Consider the following 24644-nt stretch of genomic DNA (forward strand, 5'->3'; position numbering starts at 1 on the left):
GCTAATTAAAAGTAGACCAAGTCAAGTAGGCTCCACCATTTGAAAATTTATTATGAAAGACTTGCGAAATTTCGTTGCATCAATTATATTATTACTTTTTATGTATAGGAAAAAGAACTTTCAAACATGGTATAGAAACAAAGAATTAGAGACTATAAGGTGATTAATCAACGGAGCATTAATTTAAAGAAAAAAAAGCTTGACCTTTCATAAACTTATAACTCACTCTTTAATTTCAAAGTTTGTAATGTGGAGTTTTAGAAAATGTTTATTTACAATGTTAATAAGTTATAGATGATTATTTAAAAATTTCTGATGATAAGGAGCTTATTGAGAACGAAGACAGGCTTGAAACCGTCACCGAGAACATGGGTTTTGATCTAGATGGACCCGTGCATGTGATTAGAATATGGTGAGATGATGTTGTTGATCATAATCTTTATGTTTGAATTTAGAGTTAATTTGTTAATCCCTTTTATTGGGTATATTTTTTATTTATATTTATCTTTTATTAGTTAGCTTTTGGATATATATATCGTGACAAGGTATTGAATAAGGTTTTACTTTTCCAAATGATAAGGTATCACTTCCTAGGGTACAACTTTTTTACCATTCAAGAAAAAAAAAGTTAGCCCTTGGATTTAACTATAAGTATGTGGGGGTGGGGGGCTTTGAACGATTTTATGTTCATGAACACTTAACTGAATCTCCCAAGTTTCTTTGATCTCACTATTACCGAGTCTATTGTGAAAAACGTGACATAAATTCGAAGGGCCAAAATGATTGGTGTGAGAAAGTACAAGGGTGGTACGACAAACTCTAAAGAGGTGGTTGGAAGGAAATTAATAAAATCCAATTATTAATTTGAATTACATAGAGTTTAAGTTGGTTATGATTATCTTTCTAATGTTTAGATAATGTTCATTTCTAATTTTCTATGCCAAAGCCGCTGCAAAACGTCCATCCAACAACCTATTTCAATCGTGTTCATGGACCGCTCATCTTGCCACCTCAACAATTAATAACTTATAACTTTGTTTAGATTTTTTCTTGTGTGTAGACACTACATGATGGCCGGCCAACAATAATAAAATCCATTGGTGTCATTATTTTCGAGTACTACGCTTGTGGTAATGAACTTATGGCCCCATACCAAGAAACTTTTTGAACCATAATGGTAACCCGTCATGATTCATAATGATGATCAACACTTCATTATGTTCCGACTCTCGATTCTGATAGTAGAAAGTAGGGCTGACAATCTTTGACATGACTCATTAACATGATATGCCTTGACACTGAGTTAAACACGTTAGTGATTGGGTAAACAAGTCAATTATTAATGGCACGATTAAAGAGACGGGTCAATCCGCTTATCCCATTGACCGCAACCATAGCACATTTAAGTCATCATGTTAAATTCATTTAAGAAATTTTTTTTGCCATTTATTATAACCGCATAGTTTATAGTTTTATATTTATAATATATAAGAACTCTAAATATTAATTCTAGTATATGTTAGTTTTATCACATATATTGTTAACTTAACCGTGCCTTATTATTATTTAACCATAGTTAGTGAAATATGTAAATAATTATGTTAAGCGTGCCATGTTATTGAAATGGCTAAATTTAATAATGTTAAACATGGCGTGTCATATAGACTGCTTAATATTCATGTTCAAGTTATTATTTAAGAAAAGTGAATGACACATTTAGTTAAATGTGCGGTGCCATGCTTGACTCCTTTAACACAACACGATATGATTTACTAACTATGGTAGAAAGTACATTAACCGAGTCTAAGAGTCTTCTACATGAGCTATCAGAATAAGAAAATATTTATTATCCTTTCTTTTGCGATGGGATGTTTATTTGCAACTTCAGCTCGTGAACAATTTCAAGCAATATAGTGATCTTGACAACAATATCATCAATGTTACCTTTTCTTTTGGAACATTAATGCAATAATTAAAGCATTCGGTTTTTGCATCAGTAATAAAATAAATAAAAATCATTATCGGTCAATACCATTCAATAAAGATTATTAAAATCCAATAAACCTTGCTTAAAATGTGTAAATTCTAAGGTGTTCGTAATTTTGTTATTCTTTTTATACCGTTAAAAATATAATACATGAAGTATGAGATCATTGAGTGAAGATATGTCTTGGTCCCCATCTTTTACTTCCAAGTTCTAAACAAATGAAACAAGAACATATAAATAAAGTAACATCCTAGTGCATCACAAAAGCAACTTTCACTTCAAAATTATCAAGAATTACATATAGTTTATCGAAACCATGTCACAAATTGAAATCGGTACAAAAATCACATATAACTAACCTTACAAACTAAAGCTAGATTACAACCGCTCTGTATAGTGCTTTACACTTACTAGCCTTGTCTGTCTGCGTGTGTACTCAATCGGTGAACCAAGCCAGGTTCAACAAAAGTTGACCATTGCTCGTATACAAGACCACAAAACGCCAAATGATAGGTAAATACGAACCCACATAGGTCACCAGATGTGAACCAGATCAGACCCAATTATGTAAATAGCATCTTAAGTTCCTCAATACGTGCTGTTCGAACTTCCTGGTCTGTTAAGGCCCCAGAAATCATCCTTTGTTTACGTGCTTGAACCGCTTCCATTCTTTCCTCAACCGTACCCTACATATTAAATCAAGTTTTAAGTACAAGTGAACAAGATCTAATCCTATACTAAACTTATGATGCAATGTTTCGATGTGTGTTTAAATTATAAAACATCACAATATAGTTTCATTTCCGTTGCAACAAAGAAGATCAACTTGTTTTACTGTTTACACCTCTTTTAATATATTTAGAGATACGGGTGTAAACGAGCTGAGCCACTCGATATCAGCTCGCTAAAAGCTGAATCAGGCCAAGCTTAAAGAAGCTCGAGCCTATAATGAAAAACACATTTTATGAAAATTACCTATTTACCCCTCTCAAAAAAATAAAAAAGAAAATAAGTGTGAAAATTACACATTTTTCTGTTTAGGCACAAGGGCATACTGGCCATTTTTGTAAAAAGTTAACAGTATACGTTAAAGAATTTAGTGAAAAAGTCGTAATGTGTTGCAGCTTTTCAAATAAAGAATTTTTTTTTGTAATTAGATTAGTTTTAAGGGCACAACCTGTAAATTGGTACATACCTGAAGAACGAAATTACTCAGAATTTTAAAAAAATAACTACATAATAATATATTACATGCAAAAATCATAATATAAAAACAACTTACAGCACAGACATGTTATTTCAGGCTTTCACGTGAAAAGTATACCTTCACGATAAAACGTTTGATAGAAACACTTTTCGTTTGTCCAATCCTGTGGATGCGCATGACAGCTTGTTCCTCAACAGCAGGATTCCACCAAGGATCCTAAAAAATAAATTAAAAACATGACAAATTTCCACCTTTAAAAAATGTTGGTACAATAATAATACACAAGACATGCATAAGTGAGTACCATGACAAATGCATTAGATGCCGCAGTAAGATTGATTCCAACTCCTCCGGCTTTCAATGACATTAACAATACCTACAAACATTAATAATAATGTGATGTTATAGAACTTAGAAAAATTTATATAGCATTAATGTTTTTATTTGTAATAGAAACACACCATAATGTCACTTTCTTCTGAAAACTGCTTTATGACCTTCTCACGTTGCTGTTGATTTAGAGTCCCATCAAGGCGAAGAAATGAAATGCTATTCCTGAACACATGTTTTACAAGAATTAGTTAAGATCAAAAAACTTAATTATGGTAGTTAAATATTAATAAATAAAGTTTACAAATTTCATAATATTGATGGTTACCTTGAAAGGGGGACCTGTAAAAGGTCTAAAAAGGCGGTCCATTGACTAAACACAATGCTTTTGGACCCTAATGACCGAAGAGTTTCCAAATCACGCAACAATGCAGAAACTTTTGATGATTCCACCCAATTTTTTTCTATATCAACTCTAAACCGACTGTCGGTTGGTGCTGTAATCAGTTCCTGTTTGCTCACCGTCTTTCTGCCAGATGAACGTAATTGTTTACATTAACAGATGATAACGAAAACAATATGCCAATTATCTAATAAACCTCTTATCTGATTCACAATTATCACACAGCGTTTTATTTATTTATTTTATTTTTATTATTCGAGTAAAAGATTTATTCTACATCACATAATCCACTTCAATCGCAATGCAGAACATTTACCAATTTTAGGGGTGTGTTTGAAACTTAAAAAACATCCAGAACCAAAAAAACCGTACCAAAATAATTCAACTCAAACAAAAGCATTGGTTTATGTTTCAAAAACTGAACTTTCAGTTCAGTTTTGGTTTTGCGTGTAGTTAAAACTGAAGCAAATTTATGGATTTTTACTTTTGAATTGCAAGTAATTTACAGGAACTTAATAAATAGTGCAACACAAACATTTAGCCCAAATGCATAATAATCAGTTAAATAATAAGTAACAAAAGAATTTTAGGCCTGATTTTATAAATTTGGTCCAATTTTTTGGCCCAAAAAATTCACGCCTAGATGACAATATCTAAAAAACCGAAACCAAAAATATCAATATTGAACGGTTTCCAAGGTTTTTGGTTTTGTTTGACCCCAAACCGACCCATGCACACCCCTAGGCCCTTAGCCAATTCTTTTAGTATAACAAATTCAAGAGGTTTAGTCTCATGAACAAATAGATGACTTTTGAACTTTCGATCCGTTTGAAATTAGCGGACACCAAATCGACCCATTTGTGATAAAATAAAGTCCAACTGGGAAACAAATTATCACCTCCAAAATAAAGGGAAAAACAAGCTTTATCTTAAAAGATACCTACAAACAGGACAAAGGCCTGAATTAGAGTTTCTCCAGCTTGATAAAAGACATTCACGACATAAACGATGAGCACACGGTGTCAAAACTGCGTCTTCAAAACCTTCAAGACAAATAGGGCATTCTACCTCTTCTCCCTTTTGTAACCCCTTCACAACTTCCTGTATGTAAGCTTTTGAAGGCATTTCTTTACCTTCTTCCATGGTTTCTTTACCGCCTTTAAGAAATCGTTTGGCCAATTTACCCAAATCTGAAAACTCCTGAGTATCCCCTCGACTGTCAAAACCAATGTTCATCAGAAATTACAAATTATATAATAACAAAATAATGGCAGTTAGCTATAATTGACTGTTTCATTGAATAGACAACAAAAATATATTCTGCATTGAGATTAGTCACAGTAATAGCATTGTTTTCATATTTGTTTATTTATTGGAACATACTGTTATAAGTAGTTGGGCTTATTTTTGAAGACAATTGGATCAAAACCACAAATCAAGAACAAGAGAAAACAAAACAGACAGCCCGATTCTTATTGCTTGAAAGAAAGCAAACAAAAGTATTTTTGTGTTTGTGTTGATTACAATGCTGCAGGACTGCCCCTTTTATATTAGGTAGGCTAGGTAACTAAGAAAGGAAATTTGCTAAAAATAAGACACAAAATATTCAGCCATAAAGACTAAATAATAACAGAACCTAATCTTGCTCCTAGGATCACTCCTCCTAGAATTACTCTTTATTGACCCATGATTTATTCAATTTATTCTTTTTATTCAAGATTAACTAACAATCTCCCCTTTAATCTTGAATAATCTTCATTCCCAACAGCTCTTTCATTTCAGCAAATTGTTGCCTTGGCAAAGCTTTTGTAAGAATGTCTGCCTTCTGCAACTTCCCACTGATGTGTTCAACCTTTATCTCCTCTTTCTCAATGCACTCCCGTATGAAATGGTAGCGCGTGTTAATGTGTTTGCTCCTTCCGTAAAACACCGGATTCTTCATAAGTGCTATGGCGGATTGGTTATCAACTTTCATGGTCACCATTTCTTCCTTCCAGCCTGTTATCTCAGCAAGTAAGCCTCTCAACCAAAGTGCTTGGCAAGTTGCGGTAGCGGCTGCCATAAATTCAGCTTCACACGAGGATAAAGCTACAGTGTTCTGTTTCTGAGAGTTCCATGCTACCGGTGCATTATTGAAAAAGAAAAGGCCTGTTGTGCTCTTACCATCATCTAGATCGGTCATGTGACTGCTGTCACTAAAGCCGAGAATTTCCTTGCTGCCATTCTTAGGATAGTGTATCCCAAGTTCAGTCGACCCTTTAACATATCTTAAAATGTGTTTGACAGCTTGCATATGTGTTTGTTGTGGCGATTGCATGAAACGACTTACGAACCCAACTGAGTAGCTCAAGTCTGGTCTGGTGTGGGTTAAGTACCGAAGACTCCCCACCAGTTTCCTATACTCGGTTGCATCAACTTCAGCTCCAACATCTTTCTTTGACAGCTTCAAACCAGGCTCCATAGGAAACTTTGTTGCATTGCAATCTGCAAGTCCTGCTAGATTCAGTAGTTTGCGAGCGTACCCAGCTTGTTTTATAGATATGCCACAACTTCCTTGGCTTACCTCGATGCCAAGGTAATATTGGAGTAATCCTAGATCACTCATTTCAAAACGGCCTTCCATTTCCTTCTTGAAAGTTGCTATATCTGATTGTCTCCCCCCGGTGACAATCATGTCGTCTACGTACACTCCCACAATTAACAATTGTTTGTTTGTCACCCTTTTGTACACAGCATGCTCATGTTTACACCTTATGAAACCCAACAACTTTAAGGTGTTATCTAGGCGTGTGTTCCATGCTCGAGGAGCTTGTCTCAAACCGTAGAGTGCCTTCCTTAGTTTGTAGACTTGGTTTTCTTTTCCTTTCTTCACAAAGCCTTCCGGTTGGGTTACATACACCTCCTCCTTTAATTCTCCATGGAGGAATGCAGATTTTACATCCAAATGATGTACTTCCCACCCAAAGTAGGCTGCCAATGCGAGGATCAATCTCACGGTCTCCATTCTTGCAACCGGTGCAAACACCTCCTCGAAATCGACCCCATACTGTTGTACATACCCCTTTGCGACCAGGCGTGCTTTGTGTTTTGTAACTGCTCCATTTGCATCTTGTTTTACTTTGAATACCCATTTCAAACCGATGGGTTTATGACCTTGTGGTAGATCAGTCAACTTCCACGTGTCATTCTTCTCAATCGACTTCAATTCTTGCTGCATTGCTACTTCCCATTCCTTTTTATTTGCAGCTTCATTGTAGTTTCTGGGTTCATTTTCCATTAGGAGTAAATTTATGTTGCTGTTTTCATAAGTTTCACCAATAGATCTATAACCCCGAATTGGAGTGTCATCAAACACCTCATCTTCAGCCATAGATGGGTCTCCCACGCCTTCACTATCAGTTGGTTCCCTTGGTAGGATAGGTCCTCTACCTGTTACTGCCATCATGGGGCTGCTGGAATCTGACCCAGTTGAAGAATCAACAAAAGAATTGTTTTCTTCATGACTCTGATCATCCAATGGCTGGTTTAGGTCAGCCGTAGATGCATCAAAGTATGAGAAGTCTTCTGTTTCAGAATCAGTGTGCACAATAAATTCTGTAACTTCTGGTGCACTGTTGCTTGATGATTCTGACCAATCCCACTTTGTATCTTCTTCAAACACCACATCTCTACTCACCAAGATCTTATTTGTTGTTGGATCTAGAAGTCGATATGCCTTAGTGTTTGGTTGAACACCAAGATGCACTAGTCTTCGGCTTCTATCATCCAGCTTTTTCAGATGTGTAGTCATTATTTTTGCATAACATACACACCCAAAAATTCTGAGTTGATCTAGGTTTGGTTTTCGGCCCTTTAAAGTTTCATACGGTGTCTTGTCCTTTAAAGCTCTTGTAGGAACTCGATTTAGGATATAGAGAGAGTGCCTTATTCCTTCTCCCCATAAATCTTGTGGAAGTTCCATAGCCTTCAAGATAGTCCGTGTCATCTCCAAAATGGATCTATTTCTACGCTCCACCACACCATTTTGTTGTGGTGAGTATGGTGCGGAGAATTGATGTGTGATCCCCTCTTGATTACAAAAGTCTTCAAAGGCACGAGAAACGAACTCACCACCATTATCCGTTCTCAAATTCTTAACTTTTGTTTCAAGCTCCAATTCCATTTGATTCTTGAATCTCTTAAAACATTCAAAGACTTCATCTTTTGTCTTGATCAAATAAGCCCACATGAACCGGCTATAATCATCAACGATTAGAAACATATACCGGTTTCCACCTTTTGTGGAGGGAGAGATTGGACCACACACATCTGCATAAATTAGCTCAAGAGGCTTCTTGGCTTGATTACTTGTTTGATTAGGAAAAGGGGTTCGAGTTTGTTTCCCAATAAGACAAGAATCACATACCTGTTTTGGGTGCTCAATCTTTGGAACTCCTATTGCCATATTCTTGTTTTCTAACAGCTTTATGGCGTCAAAATTGAGATGCCCGAGTCGGGCATGCCATACCCAAACCTCGTCCTTCAAATTTGACAGCAAACAAACCGGATCTGCCACCTTCAAATCAATCTTGTACAGCCGGTTTGAAGACCTTAGCACCTTCATGATGAGTCTCCCCTCTGCATCTCGCATCCATAAGTACTCATCTTTCATGAGAACCGAATATCCAATTTCTGTAAATTGGCCCAAACTAAGAATATTACTTCTTAGATAAGGTATGTAATAGACATCTTCAAGAATCTTTTGTTCACCATTCTTGCATGCTAAGATAATCATTCCTTTTCCTTCTATGTTCACGTATGAACCATCTCCAAATCGAACATTTCCAACCGTGTTGAAATTGAGTTTGGAAAAGATTGCACGATTACCCGTCATGTGGTTGCTTGCACCATTGTCAAGGAACCATGTGTGATCTTCCTTTGATTCTTGATCATACCGCTGTGGAATCACTTTATCTTCATTTAGAAAAACAAATTCCTTCTTGCTTTCTGAATGAACTGTCATCAACAGTGCTGGTCCATCTTCTTGTACAAGATTTGCTGCCTCATCTCTTCGTTTTGTGGGACAATCAGACGAGAAATGGCCCTTCCCATCACATCGGAAGCATTTCAAGTTTGATCTATCCCTCCCCTTTGAATGCTGTCGTTCTTCAGCTTTCGCACCATTCGAAGATGATCGACCTCTGCCTCTCCCTTGGCCTCTATTACTCCTTCCAGCAGACCCACGTCCCCGACCAGAACCCTTTTGATCGCGGTTTCTGTTCTGCCAATCTTCATAGGATAATAGGAGTTGGTCGCCACCTTTAGTACTTGATTTTATTCTTTCTTCATAGGCTCTCAATCTCCCGATTGCTTCCTGGAATAACATAGTATCCAGATCAGCAAATTGTTCGATTGAGGCTACGATTGGTAGAAACCGATCAGGAACAGCCCCAAGAAACTTGCGAACTAGTTTCTTTTCTTCCATCTCCCCTCCAAGGCTGTTTGTTTTAGATACGATTTCTCCTAATTTTCCAGCAAAGTCTTCTATTGATTCACTTTCCTTCATCTTCAATGCCTCGAACTCTGTTTCTAACAGCCCCAAACGGGCTTGTTGAACTCGTTCAGCTCCGATGAATCTTGCCTTCAAAGCATCCCAAACTTGTTTTGCCTGCTCAAGATGAGCAAGCTGCAAAACTAGTTCTTCTGGGATTGCTTGATACAAGTATGCAATCGCAAGGCTGTTTTTCTTCGGATCAACCTCGACTCCAGCCCTTGGTTCGATTGCTTCCCAAACACCATGTACATTGAAAATAGCCTTGATTTTGACAGCCCAGATAGTGTAGTTTGAGGGAGTCAAAATCGGGCATTGCAATGACAAGGTATGCTCTCTTGGTCCTCCATGGATTGCTTCTCTTGGTCCTCCTTGGTTTGCTGGATTTGCCATGCCTTTTCTGTTGCTTTCTGAGATACTCTCTTCTTCTGTCCGTCGAAAAAGACTGAGCCTTCAAGCAACTGAACACTCTTAACCTGGTGCTCTGATACCAATTGAAGACAATTGGATCAAAACCACAAATCAAGAACAAGAGAAAACAAAACAGACAGCCCGATTCTTATTGCTTGAAAGAAAGCAAACAAAAGTATTTTTGTGTTTGTGTTGATTACAATGCTGCAGGACTGCCCCTTTTATATTAGGTAGGCTAGGTAACTAAGAAAGGAAATTTGCTAAAAATAAGACACAAAATATTCAGCCATAAAGACTAAATAATAACAGAACCTAATCTTGCTCCTAGGATCACTCCTCCTAGAATTACTCTTTATTGACCCATGATTTATTCAATTTATTCTTTTTATTCAAGATTAACTAACAATTTTTACATATTTTATGTGAAATGTAAAAATGGTAGTTAGTTGCAACACCCTTCACATGATAAACAAAGAAAACATTATGCAACTGAGATGATTCCAGGTAATAATGTTGTCTTCCACTTTTACTATTTGTTTATTCAGTGAACTAGAGTGTTATAAGTTACTGGATTTATTTTATTTACCACGAGATCGACAAATATTACAAAGATATAAGTTAAATACACAAATGGTCCTTATGGTCTGCCCATGTTGCATGTTTGGTCCCCACCTTTTCAAAATTACAGTGGTAGTCTGTACTGTTCAGAAGCATGTAACACTGATAGTTCCGATCACTAATTTCTGTTAAATTTTTCCATTTAAGTTTTTATAAAATGACTAAATTACCCTTTTTATTAGAAAATTAAGATATTAACTATCCTAAATACTAAAAACAACGCAAAAAAAAACATTCGTAAAGAAGAATGTATGCATAATACACACTCTTTTTAGAACCAGTTTTATGTTGAGAAGTGCAAGAACCGAATAAAGCACTTGTAAGTTGTGCATTAAAAACTCAATGAGATAGTGAGTAGGCGATTATGTAACCATCTTCTTGATAACACTTAAAACAAGAGGTATAAGTACATTATGCGGTATGAAATTAATGAAAAAAAGAGGTACAAGTACATAAAGCCCTTGTACGTTGTGAACACTCTCGTGTGTGTGTGTGAAATTAATTGAAGAAAGTATGTAATGGTTGCTTCGTACCTCATAACAAGAAAAGGGTGATCACAACATTGACGAAGACGCAGGAGTAATTCTAAAATGGATGCATAGTTGTGGAGAACCCGCCCTTGCTCAACAAACTGATCAAATTTCACCTACAAGATTACATCCAAACAGCTTATGATTTAGGACGTGATGCATGATCAAGAGTCAAGACAACAAAGTTTACTAATCAATAATAAAAATACCTTGGATCTTTTAAAAAGAGCATCATAAAAATCCTTCTCAGTCTCCGTTTGTTCACAATATATTACCTTCATCTCAGCAGGCGGAAGAACTAATATAGGCCTGCAACAAAATAACACAAAATAATACCGCATAAAGAATAAAAATTACAGATAACAAATGAAAAATAAAAAAAGCATGCTAATAATTCCTAACCTGCCTTCTTTGTCAGTGCTGAACTTAGTTCTTCTTAGCATTATTGGCCTTAAAATGTTTTGGACCATACTTAAGCCTCTCTCATCACCATCCTCAAAAGGTTTTTGGATTAACTTGTTCCACCTATTTAAAAATATATATATTTTTTCAAATTATGTGAAACTATGATTAAAAATTTATACTGTATCGTTCATAATCCAAACTTTGGAATAAAACAATTTAAAAGGTTTTGTGCATTTAAAATGTGACCATTTGAAGCTAGTAGCATAAAGCTATCTAATGTATATAAAAATATAAAATAAACTTGTACCGTACAAATAGACGTATGTTTAGAATGATAGGAAAACAAAGCATACCATGACCAGCTTCCCCATGGTTCAATCCTTAAGAACCGAAGAAGACTAAAAAGATCCTCCAACTTATTCTGTAACGAAAAGATAACATGTCAGAAAATCTTAAGCAAATTATCAGTTATAAAAATTACCATGCAAAAAGGTATACTGATTATATTTTATCTTTAACACGCCAAGGGTGAAGGGTCTCGCTGGAAACAACTCTATCCCCATGAATAGAGGTTTGCCTACATCCCACCCTCCACTGGGATTACGGAATACGGTTGTTATTTTATCTCTAGTGGGTCAAATATGTATGTGGAGGGCACCAAAATACACATCTGGTTTCATTTATACCAACACCAGTCCAAACATGCCAAATGACAAAAACGCCCTTGCGTTTTTTTAAAATATAAAAAGCATTGTAGGTCAACCAGACCTGGTTTTAATTGTACTAAAATGATTCGGTTTGACCGGTAATACAGTTTAGCCAGTGACCATTGGTAGCAGTAGTATTAGTAATCCCGTTCTTCATTTTTATTGGATTGTCTATCTATGTTATCAGTTTAATCACTGTAAATTGGAAATTTAGTCCACTAGTTGGATTACAATATCAATTCCATTGTTTGCTGCTTTTTATTTTCCGGTTTCTATCAACCGGTTACTCAACCAACTCGATCACCTTTTTTGCCAAATTTAAGCAAAAGTATCGAAAAACTATATTATTAAAAAGTTGCATACTTGAATAGGGGTGCCGGTAAGACACCACCGCCGATCAGCAACAAGGGTAGCAGCCGCCAGTGAAATCTGGCTTTTAGAAGATTTGATGGTATGTGCCTCATCAAGCACCACCCTAAACCACCGTACAGAATAAAGGCCACCACGTTCTTCAGCATTCTACAACAAATATATAATGAAAATATGAAAAAGAAAGCAGTTTTACATTTATAAAAGAAAATATATAAAATGAAACAACTAGGTTACCTCAGATGAATATTCTGAAGCCACAACTCCATATGTTGTCAACACAACATCACATTGAGCTAATATTTTGGCATCTTTTGGACGACTTTGCCCATAGTGAACATAAATAGACAAAGACCCCGGTTCAGCATGGCTTTCAATCTCTGCCTATTAGCAATATTAACAAGAAGCTAAATTTAGATCTTTCTTGATAGAAGATAATTCATAAATTTACATAAGGGTGTGCATGAAACCAAAATAACCAATCCATAACTGAAATAACACACCTGACCGAACTGAACTAACCAAACTCAGCCCAAAACCAATGATTTGGTTATATGTTTTTTGAAGAACCGCATTTCCGGTTCGGTTTCTGTTTTGCGTGTACTCATCCCCAAATAATTCTAACCAAACCAGTAAAAACGAATCGACTTATTTAACTAAACCAAACCTGTAAAAAACAATTTTGCATAGAATAAATCGTTTTATTTGGATGTTTGCTATTAAATTTATGACATATAAACTTCATTTTTGAATGTTAACTAATTTATAAAAACTGAATACATGGTGAAGCCTAGAAATTTTAGGCCTCGATGTGTAATAATCATTTAACTATCAAATAACAAAAAAATTAGCCCAAAATTACATAACCAAAAATTCCCAAAACCAAACCCACCATGAACACCAAAGAAACCAAAGGTTTTCAAAAATCTAAAAATCAATTGTTCGTTATTTGGTTCGGTTTGAGCCCAAAATCGACCCATGCACACCCTTAAACACATATTTGAGTTGAATTAGGCTGACCCTAACACTTTTGTCCACTTTTTTATTTAAAAATAATGTCTTGATTATCATTAAGAAATTTTATTACCAAAAAAACAAACTTGGACCAAATTTTAACTTGTTCAAGCCATTTCCTTTTTAGATAGTTTTTTTAAGCAAGTCAAAATTGTCAACTTTTAGTGTGAACATACAAGGTTTTACCTTCCATTGGCCTATAAGAGTCATAGGACATATGATCAAATTCCCTCCACCAATAAGCAACTGTTTTTGCTTTTTAAGCTTATCAAAACCGGAAAATTTAGTTAATTTTTTTGGAGATTGATCTGACGCTTCTTTATTTTCACTATCTAATGATCCGCCTCTTTCGGTATGAGCAAGAAGAAGTGATATTGTCATTATTGTTTTTCCAAGCCCCATTGCATCTGCCAAAATCTTCATATGTATTATGACCACAAATTAGTCCTACACCTCAAATTATAAAAACATAACAAACAAGGGCCAAATGCATATATGTCCTTATTAAAAGTTCAAACTTTCAAATATACCCCTCTAAGTTTCATTATATGAAAATAAACTATTAATAAACACAAAAATTAAAGCTAGAAAGTAGAAACATACTCCTCCTCTTGCCATTTGAAGGGTGCTAGGAAACTCTACTGTAGCTTCTCCTGAAAACGCGTTTACATAAACTATAAACTTCCTCCTGCATAAAGGAACAAAATATAAGGCAAAATACATAAGTTTAGTTGATGTGACAAACTAACTATCAGCCAGTGCACTTTGACGTGGAATTAGAGTTAGAAATTTGGACCCGTTATTTATGATTGAGGTTGATTTGGATTATGTTAAATCTCAAACATGCCTAAAGAAAAAAGAATGGCTGCAAACAAATAGGGGTGTAAATGTTGCAAGCCGCCAGTGAGCTACTCGAGATATGCTCGCTAAAAACTCGAATCAAGTTGAGCTTAAACGAGGCTTGAGCCTAAATAAAGTTGTTTAATAAATTAGCCCGAGCTTCATATCAAGCTCAAGCCGAGTTGAAAGCCTAAACAAGCCTGTTATTTATATAACATTATAACTTTTATTTAATATATTAGAAACATATATATATAATAATTACTATTAAATATAAATTTTTTATAAAACTAAATAATATATATATATATATAGTTATACATGTACTAAGCCCAAACCAAGCTTGAGATTGAAAAACTACTCAAAAGCCAAGCTCGAGCTTTAGATAGAACTTGAAACAAGCCAAGATCGAGCCCTCATAAGTTAAACAAGCCAAGCTAAAGCCTAGACGAGCCCGAGCTCAGGCTTGACTCGACATGTTTACACCCCTACAAGAAAAATAACAGGTCAAATGGTTCAAAAGGTTTGTAGCCGTACAAAGTGTATTATTCATGTATATAACATCCCACGTTCCTTAATCAAAGATTTAGATTACTAACATAATAACATTATAGCCATATTTAAGACATTAACTATTTATAATACATCAAAAAAGGTTTCTGCAAGCCAACCCAACCCGTTTGACCTGCCCATTTTGCATGAAAAAAGATATACTTGTCTGCAAGGTGATAAGCATCCCAACATGGATGAAGAGTTGTAGCTGCATCATCAACAGAAGGTCCCTTCTCCAAATTAACCATCCAATGAAGTGCTTGCTTTTGATAAGGGCGAAGATCACACATTAAAGCACTTGGAGATTCCATTTCCTAAAACAAATAATGTATTTATAAACGTTTTCAGATCGTATACAATGCATTAAGTCACTATGATAATATAATTATTCATCATATAATAAAGTTAAAAAAATACTTCTAACTCGGAGCCACTTGCAACACCAACAATATTGTCAAGATCATTATCTGAGATAATCTCCTCGTTTTCAACTGTAGTTCCGTTGGAAGATGAGTCCTTAATTTTGCTAGAATTAATTAATCGAGCAGCAACACCAGAACTGTCCTGTTTATGTAGAACAATAAATAAGCAATATACTGTAAACATAATAACTATATGCTACAAAATAAAAAATAAGTTATAAAAAGGAACATACATTTACATCTAAAGGTCTCTTCTTTGTGTACAAGTCACTAGGCGTAAATTCTGCCTAAATACAAAAAAAAAAACAATCAAGAATGAAACTTTTCACCATCCTTGTTAAAAATAAAAAGCATAAATAAAATTCTGAAAAGAATACCTTTTTAAATGGAACGAGTCCAAGTAACCGAAACAAGGTTGGAATGGGATGTATGGAGGTTTCATCATTGGAAGTGTTGGGTACTTTAACAGAGGTTTGAAGACTTTTGTGTAAGATCGAGCTATTAATGTACACACTGTTAAACAAACGTAAACAAACTATTAATCTAAATGACCATAATTAACCTAAATACGCCAATGAAGTACATCATTTGCATACCTAACAGACAAATTAATAGTATCCATAAGTCCCAAATTAACAGGAGCCGATTTACAAAAACCTTCAATTTGAATCTTCTTATCTCTCACAAGAGGCAAAAGACATCTAGACCACTCATTCGGAATCCTACCAATCTGCCAACGATTCGTTAATAAAAAAATCAAGTTTAAATGTGTAACAATCAACTGTTAACTAACAGATACCTCCCAGGAAGCTGACGTAGAAAACCTCACAATCTCCGAACACGCGGCCGGCTGCCTACCACGCCCGCCACCAAATTTCCCCGGTGACGGCCCGGTCAAAAACCTCTCGGGCGGAAACGTAAAATTCACTCCATCACCAGCTTTAATCTTATTCCCTTTACATGTAGACAACCCTGCCACGTCAGCACAGCCCACAAACCACCACTTACTACTCCCAACGACGTCGTTTCCAGTCTTAACTTTAATCTCCGTTGACTTGCTTGTACTCGGCTCTTCATTTACAATACGATTGACATTATTATTCGCAATTGCAGTAACATTAGGGCTTGAAACTTTTGAAATTTTGGGGGTTTCGGATCGCTTGAAGCTCGGGGTGTCGAATATGATGTTGATTGCGGCGGTGGCGTCGTTATTGGCCATGTGAAGAGCTCTGACTACGTCCATTTTGGAATACTCTGGACCGACGATGGATTGGACGGTTGTGATCAGCTCATCGGTGATTTTGCTCCCCATGTTGGGTGTATCTGTTGATTGGAAGCAGGGGAATTTGTTAAACCCTAGACCTAATTGAATAAATAATAAGCGCCAATTGATTATGAATTCACGTGGTTGTTGTGCATCGTGTGAGAATTTGATGAGTGTTTGCGGGAAGAATAGGGGTTTAGGGTTTGATAATAGGGCGCTTTATCTTCGGTTCCCGCCATTTATTAATTGTCATATTTATTTCATGTATATAGATTTTAAATAAAATTCATCTATTAATTGTAGCAAATAACGTTCTCAACTAACAAGTTTGCCGTTACAGTCTCGTATTTGTTTTCAGTGGTCTGCAACTAACAGAATTTTAAAGTCGTTAGTTGAACGTCGCCGGAAAAACGTTTTAAGCTCGAAAAGTCATATTGTTTAATTGAAAACTCAACTGAACACCACCACCATCACCAACTAACTCACCACCACGTGAACGCCACCAACTATTCCGATGGTGGTTCTAGGGTTCCAACGACCTCAATAATTGAAGCTTTGCTAAAAAATGTTTCTAAAGGTCCGATATAATGTTACAAAGATGTTTATGATGAAAAGGATGACTATTCTAGCAAATATGTGAGTTTTCCAGTCAAAAATGCTTTTCCGACGACTTGCATTTAAAGGCGTTATAATTTTATTAGTCGTGGACCATTGGGAACAAATACATGGACATGTTATTAATTTCGGTTGGTGCAGCAAAAGTAAACTATTGAAAATCACAATTATTGAATAAAGTTAATACACAAGCATCAACAAATCACAAGTATGACCATATAAAGTTTTTAAGAGATGCTAACGTGTGCTTTCTAATGTTTTTTCATACTCCTCCACAGATTTGAAGAGCTCTGCAATGTTTCCTTTACCAAAACCACCGCATCCTGGTTTCTGTCGCATATTAACGCCATCGTGCTCTAACATACACCCTATCCTCTGAATAATCTCTATAAATATGGTTGGCCTGATCAAAAACACATAACACAAAACAGCCAATATGTTATCATCTTTATGCATATATGTATGTGTATGCATGTTGTCATCAAAAAGCTTGATGAACCGGCATTCATAAGTATCATGTATGCAAACATGTATGGACGGATCTAGTATATGTATAGTGTAGGTCAGTGTTTTTGGTTTTGTATGCAACGTCCATTAATCATTATGGTTTTTCGATCAACTCCTTTTGAATGCGCGCTGATTCCCAATATTTGTAATTTACTTAGAAAAAAAAAACAATTTATAACACGTAATTGCATTTGAAAAAGAAAGTGAATGAAAAGAGACATGAGTTTCGAACTCGAGTAAGTTAACACTTCATTTATTTATTTGTTTATTTATTTTCCAAATAGTTATTTAATGTTGTGCAACTTTTATGTGGTTATGAGTATTTATGATTACCTTAAAAGTTATTCTAGCTTTTAGTTTTACCGGTTGCAAGTTGCAACGACAAATAATCATATTATAATTATTTAAGTAATCGACTCAAAGTGAAAATTCAAACATCGAGTTAAAAGACATCCGAAAACTAATGAAAACCGACCCATTAGAAAAAAGTCTAGGGGTGTGCAAGAAACCGAAAAAACCAATCCGAAAGCGAAAAATCCAAACCGAAAAGACCGAGCTGAAACAAAAACCGACGGTTTGGTTTTATGTTTTTGTAAAAACCGCACTAACGGTTCGGTTTTGAATTTGCATGTAATAAAAACCGAACCGAATTCCTAAATTTTTGTTTTTTTTTTATATTTTATATTAAGTAATTTTTATGAATTTAATCAATGTAACTCCAATATTTTTTATCAAATGTATAATAGTCTATTATTTTACATTTAGCAAAATTATCTATACCTAAATTCATTATTTTTTATTAACTTTTTATTCGGCCTAAAATTTTCAAGCTCAAATGACAAAAACCAAAACCAAAACCAAACAGTTTCAAAAACTCCAAAAACCGAAGTTTTGAATTTCGGTTTGGTTCTAGCCGAAAACCACACCGAACCGTAGAAAAAAGTAATCCATGCATGCATGAATATACCTGTCACCCAAAGGCTTAGTAAAAACCTGAAGGAAAATCCCTTCATGATCTCTATCCACCAACACTCCCAACTCCTCACACGCCTCCATCTGCTCACAAGTCAACACATCTCCCACCCTCTTCTTCAAATTCCGATAATACGTCGGTGGCGGCCACGGCATAAACTCAAACCCACCACTCCGCAGTCTCATCTCTCTCAAAGTCCAAAATATACCTTCACTCTCCAATGCCAAATGCTGCACCCCAGGCCCTTCATTATAATCCAAAAACGTCTGTATTTGACTCCTCTTCGTCCCGTTGACCGGCTCGTTGACTCCAAACATAACCATCTCGTTATCACACGCCATGATCACCGAGTTCAACCCGCTGTTGTTGGTTCCCACTTCGTCAGCACTGAATTGAGCGAGTTCGTGGAATCCGGTGAATGACTTAAGGTAGTTGATGGCGGGAATGAGTTATGGGACGTTGAGTGCCACGTGGTCAAGGCGGCGGATGCCTAGGTGTTGGTGGTATGAGGAGTTGGTAATTTGGATTGGTTGGAACCCGGGTAGGAATAATGTGGAGGGAGTTGTGACTTGATGTTTTGTGTAACTGATGTAATGTAGCACGACGTCGTTGTAGAGGTGGATCTCTGCTAGGAAGATGGTGGTGTCAGGTGAAGTTAGGGTGATTGGAGGTGATGACGGTTTGGCGCCATGGGATATGCTTACGGAGGAGGCAATTGCGGCGTCTTTGACCTGGTTAAGTGAAAGATTTATTTTTAATCACATATTTTGTTGGTCGTTCAAAAAAAAAGTTTTATCTGTATCATTTCATTGTTATATATTTGTATTAATAGATCTGATTTTAAATTAGGGGGTGTTTGGGATTGCTTATTTTTATCAATTTATAACTTATTAACTTCTTGAAAAGTAATAAGGTGTTTGGGATTGCTTATATTGTGAGAGGAAAAGTTTCATAAGTTACACTTTTGTAACTTATTAACTTAATGAAAAGTTATAAGGAGGAAAAATAAGGAATCCCAAACACTCCTTACTATATAGTAAATACACACAAAATGATATTTACTAGAGGTGTAAACGAGTCAATTAAGTAGTGTGTGCGCTAATCAAGATCGGTTTGCTAAATATTGAATCGAATTGGGTTTTTAAAAAGGTTGAGTCTCGATCGGTCTAAGCCTAAAAATAGGTTTGTTTAATAAATTAGCCAGGACCCGATCTTCATTATCAAGCTGGAAAAAGAATTTAAATTAGGCATGTTATCTAAAAAGTTATTTATAATAGGCATGTAAAATTTGTTTTTAATCAACGAAGAAAACAGGCCAATCAGAGTAAGACACATAAGATGGTTAGCTTCATTAGGCATCATATGTGCCGACATTGAAAACCGTGAAAATCTTACATGTTTGAACCATTTTTTTGACACGTGTCCCAAACATGCCACATAAGTGTCACGCCCCAACCGAATGTTACAATAAGAGCCCAAAGAAAAATGATTGGACTAGGTTAGAGCCAATTATGCTTAGGCTAAGATTGAGCCAAGACGCTGATACTTAGGCATCTCTTACAGCCATGTTATTTATTAACACACTATGTAATTTTGAATTCTTGTAAGATGGTTTAATAACTCGAAAGAAAAACATACCTCAATGGCAACTGCTCGGACAGCAAGCCCATGGGAGGCGGTGAAGGCGCGACAAGCAGAACCGGAGAAGGTAGGTATGGAGGCAGAGGTGGTGGAGTTGGTAACGGGATAAGGGGCGGTGAATACAAATAAGAGTTGACCGGAACCAAGGACATAAGATGCATGAACTGTGTTTCCAGTAGACAAATCTGATTTGGCAATTATAGGCATTCCAAGAGCCCATGAAAACCGATGGGCCGTGTTGGTAGCATCAGAACACCAAAACTCCACGTGGTCAAACCTCTTAACGGCGAACTTGTCTGACATGTGAACAGAGTTCGACTCTGCAGCCTGCGAGCTGTTGTGTTTTGCGGCGGTTGCATGGCCGTTAACGAGCTCGTGTTCTTTCCCCATGAGCCTAACTGTTGGTCTTTGCACCATCAATGAGAATAATTGAGAACTGAGTATTGTGATCTTATGTAGTTATGCTGTATAGTAAATGTTGACTTATAACACACCAATACGAATCATTTTAGTGGTTGACTTAAAACAAATGACTTGGATACTAAGGCTCTTTTTCGTGATTTTTTCTAATTAAGATACAAATAAATTACAGTTATGATGGTGTGAAGCAAAAGATAAAACATGTGTAAGCAAGTAAGTGGTTGGTTATGATTATGCAATCGTATGGAGATCCACATACAACATTAGAATCTTATCTACTATCATATTTTTTTCACTGGAATGTGCATCAAAGGGGATGATTTTAATGAGTCAACAATAGTCGGTTCTATTATCATTTTATCAGCATAAATGGTTGTAACTTGTATGTTGAAAATTTTGTTTTTTCAATGATTTAAGATATATACGAAATAACAAGTTCTTCTTTATAGTTTGTATCGAACTAAAACGTGTTTAAAATTGAGATATGATGAACGGCGTATCAATGCTTAAAGTGGTGTTTTGGTTAATAAAGGATATTGTTTTCTTAGTCATAAGAAACAAGTGGGACCATAGCCACGCACACACACGTTGTGTCTGTCAGCGTTGCTAATAGTGAAAAACGAAGGTGTTGGACTCCAAAGTCGGTCGCCAAGAATTACACATTGACTTTCAGATTCTGATGCCAAGACACCACTTTGAGCAAGGATGCCATCATGCCATGTTATCACTTCAGAACAAACTAACACTTGGCTCTCGTAATACCAATCTTTATCTCAAAACATACTTGCATTTTACATTCTCACGTAGTTGATTAAGGCGAGTGCAAGGAATGTGATAAACGGGAGTTCGTGATTGTATGAGCCTAGGGGACTGAATACATGAGCAATGAGACAGATGAAGAAGGATAATCACCATATAAGTAAAATAACATATAATGGTTTAAATGGATGATAACGAACCCGCCTTAGTCTAAACAAGTAGAAACCACCATACAATTTTCTCACTAGTAGATAGCAATCACTTATCTATAACTTCTTTTGAGACGAGACGATAAATCACCAATCTAACTCTTTAGCTTCTCACCTTTCACAAATGTTTATCAAGTGCATTAATGATAACAGGGTTAGGCTCTCACTAGATACCGACCATCTCTATAACGACTTAATAATATTTTGAAAGTACATATTTAAAATACAGGTTGATACATTCGAGCTAAGAGATACTTAGCTGAACTAATTCATCAAATGAATAGTAAATAATAGCACAAATAATCTCTCTAAACAAAAGAATACAACACAAAATACTCAAACAAAGCAGGTTCCTTAGTCATTACAAGTACAAATTTCGTAGCAACTGTTGACATGAAGGTGTATGAAAGAAAGATAATGTTCTGTATATATGACAACTCAACCAGAATCCTTACTTTTTTAGCTTGCTGATGGTTTCGCAATTGCTTGCTTGATGGCTTCGGCATACGTCCTGTGTTGATATGTAAGTGTGGATTCCAGCAAGTCCCAAAGCGATGTCTTAGGATTCCAACCTGGCATTTATAGAAAAAAAAATTCCCGTTAGAATAATGTGATAGCGAATAGAGTGTGAAATTCGATTGTACCTAATTGTTTGTTTATGATGGTCATGTCTGGAATTCTTTTATCACTGTCATCATAGCCTTCTCCATAAAACTCTTTGGAGCTCACATCAATGGTGGGACTCTCTTGCCTCTTCTCCACTTACTTTTGAATACACCTGTCCAAACCAAGACATGCTTAATTATTTGTTAACAAGTTTCCAATTTCTGATTCTGCCCCTCGGCAAAATGGGTTCTAATCAAACTGGTTCGGATCAAAACGGGCTGTCTTATTAAAGTGTCAAATGTTCTGGTCAAAGTAGGTGGTGGGTGGTGCTAGACCTAAGTAATCAAGTTTTATGATAGTGATGTAAATAGACCCGTTACATAATTATTGTAAATATAAGTTGACCTGTTCTATAAATGGGGTGTAAACAAGCCGAGCCAGGACCGAGCTTTGACTACGCTTGAGCTCGACGGGTTTAACTTACAAAGAGCTCGAACTCGGCACGTTTCGAGCTCTAAATTTAAAGCACGAGTTTGGCTCATGAGTATTTTTTTCAGGCTCAAGCTCAGCTCGCTTATTATTTATTAATTATTTCTATAAATTATGTAATATATATTATTAGTTATTATTACGATAATTTATACATAATAATAATAATAATAATAATAATAATAATAATAAATTATAAAAAGTATTAAATATACTAAATAAAATTATATAAATAATAGTCTCATTTAGGCTTGAAAGCCAGCTTGAGCTCGATAAGTGAAGCTCGGGCTCGAGCTGCTTATGAAACAAACTTAATTTTTTGGCTAAAGCTCGGGCTCGTTTAATCTTAGTTTAATTCAAGCTTTTAGCGACCCGATCTCGAGTAGCACACGAGCGGCTTGGCTCGTTTACCCTGAAATTGACCCACAAGCAATTTTTTTACCCAAACCAATCCATTGCATGATAAATAGATCTTAATTACCCTCAAATATTTATAAAAAGTTGAATTGGTAAATAATATGAACACACCTGAGCCATCATTTCAGCAAGCTGTCTGACTGTAACTTCATTGTTAGGGTTGCCCACATTGAAGATATGACCGCTAGCTCTAGCTGGATTTTCCTATAATAAGACCAGAGAACACAATTACCCAACATTTTCAAAAAAACAGAAAACAAGGATTTTCCGTATGACTATATGTTAAAGATAAAACATTTGACATACAATCATCAAAAGAACAGCTTCAATGGCATCCTTGATGTAAATGAAGGTTCTTTGTGATTCACCACCATCCACAAGCTTCAAAGGTTCCCTTCTCAAAAGATTCTAAGTACAAAGAAAATAAAAAACTGTTGGTACATAATATGATAATATTGTGGGAAAATGGAAGTTAAATAAAAGTGACTGAAACTAACATTGCTAAAGCAAGCCAGAACTCTTGGAACACCCTCACTGGGACCATCAATTCCAGGGATGAAGTCCATCCTAGGACCAATCCAGTTGAAAGGTCTTACTATGGTAAACTCAAGACCGTTTTCTGCACCCTCAGCTGTTACGTGAAAAGAAGATAAAGTGAGTGAGCATGCATGTTTTGGTGTTGTACATTGGAAAAAATGAGGCTTAAGTTTGTTTGTTTGTATACCGTATATTAGCCTCTCTATCAATTGTTTAGCACATGCATATGACCACCTCTGCTTCTCAACTGAGCCAAATATGCATGGGGATGTATCTTCTTTGAGGATGTAGTAAGCAGGATCCTGTAAGGACACAAAATAAGTTGGCATGTTGCTTTGAAAATATAATCAAGTCGCTAAAAGACTGTAAAGGGGAAGCAAAGAATTCATCTTATTGAGATGACAAACACAACAAGATACAATCTAATCAACACAAACAAGGTCCACTTTTAGCCTTATATTAATCTATATAGTTCGGAACAAATCTAAAGAAACTACAATGAAAAGATGATCAGCGGAATGGTCAATGCAACACTCAGTAATCCCAAAATTAGAATTTTCATTTTTTAAATTCAATCAGGAAAAAAGTGAATTAAGATGGCAGACTTAAGATACCATACCATAAGTGGAGAGTGTGTTGCCTGCAAACTTTGAGTGAATGTGAATTCAAAGCCTATGCCACCTAACGGAATACTCTAATTCAACATTTGGCAAGCTAAACTTAACAATTAACCTCCATTTAAATCCAACATCAAAGAAACAAGCACAAATCGTACTTGATGATCCAGTTAACATGCTACTGGTTGGCATTTAATATGTTACCAAGTGACAATTATATCCGAATATGATAATAAGCATCTTTGAAAATAAAGCCAGCATAATC

The 24644-nt window shown here is 35.8% G+C and overlaps 1 protein-coding gene and 2 pseudogenes across 2 annotated transcripts; all 3 read right to left on the bottom strand.

Annotated features, from left to right (window-relative positions):
* Positions 1-2261: 2261 nt before the first annotated feature.
* LOC143616526 (DNA repair protein RAD5A-like) lies at positions 2262-16759 on the bottom strand. Its single transcript, XM_077089334.1, has 20 exons — positions 16125-16759; positions 15922-16055; positions 15703-15838; positions 15559-15612; positions 15321-15467; positions 15066-15217; positions 14115-14199; positions 13698-13928; positions 12735-12881; positions 12492-12647; positions 11775-11842; positions 11419-11541; positions 11226-11325; positions 11020-11132; positions 4868-5143; positions 3853-4053; positions 3656-3749; positions 3499-3570; positions 3312-3410; positions 2262-2673 (listed from the first exon to the last, which is right to left on the bottom strand). The coding sequence occupies exons 1-20, from the start codon at positions 16635-16637 to the stop codon at positions 2551-2553; spliced, it is 3024 nt and encodes a 1007-aa protein (XP_076945449.1). The 5' UTR covers positions 16638-16759; the 3' UTR covers positions 2262-2550.
* A 682-nt stretch (positions 16760-17441) lies between these two features.
* Positions 17442-20722, bottom strand: LOC143616521 (4-hydroxyphenylpyruvate dioxygenase pseudogene; annotated as a pseudogene).
* Positions 20723-21947: 1225 nt separating this feature from the next.
* On the bottom strand, positions 21948-24329 carry LOC143616518 (UDP-D-apiose/UDP-D-xylose synthase 2-like; annotated as a pseudogene). Its single transcript, XR_013150674.1, has 6 exons — positions 23950-24329; positions 23723-23856; positions 23532-23633; positions 23337-23429; positions 22358-22491; positions 21948-22285 (listed from the first exon to the last, which is right to left on the bottom strand). The product of XR_013150674.1 is annotated as a UDP-D-apiose/UDP-D-xylose synthase 2-like (transcript).
* Between the last annotated feature and the right edge of the window lie 315 nt (positions 24330-24644).

The sequence above is a fragment of the Bidens hawaiensis genome, unplaced genomic scaffold, assembly GCF_021521415.1.
Source record: "Bidens hawaiensis isolate Kalapana, Puna unplaced genomic scaffold, B.hawaiensis_p1.1 tig00047723_1, whole genome shotgun sequence".
In the NCBI taxonomy this organism is placed as follows: domain Eukaryota; kingdom Viridiplantae; phylum Streptophyta; class Magnoliopsida; order Asterales; family Asteraceae; genus Bidens; species Bidens hawaiensis.

Coding starts and splice junctions, on each gene's coding strand:
- LOC143616526 (XM_077089334.1), bottom strand. CDS start 16,637: ATGGGGAGCAAAATCACCGATGAGCTGATCACAACCGTCCAATCCATC. Junction 15,613..15,702: donor GACTCGTTCCATTTAAAAAG/GTATTCTTTTCA, acceptor TTTTGTATTTAG/GCAGAATTTACGCCTAGTGA. Junction 3,411..3,498: donor CATCTAATGCATTTGTCATG/GTACTCACTTAT, acceptor TTTATTTTTTAG/GATCCTTGGTGGAATCCTGC.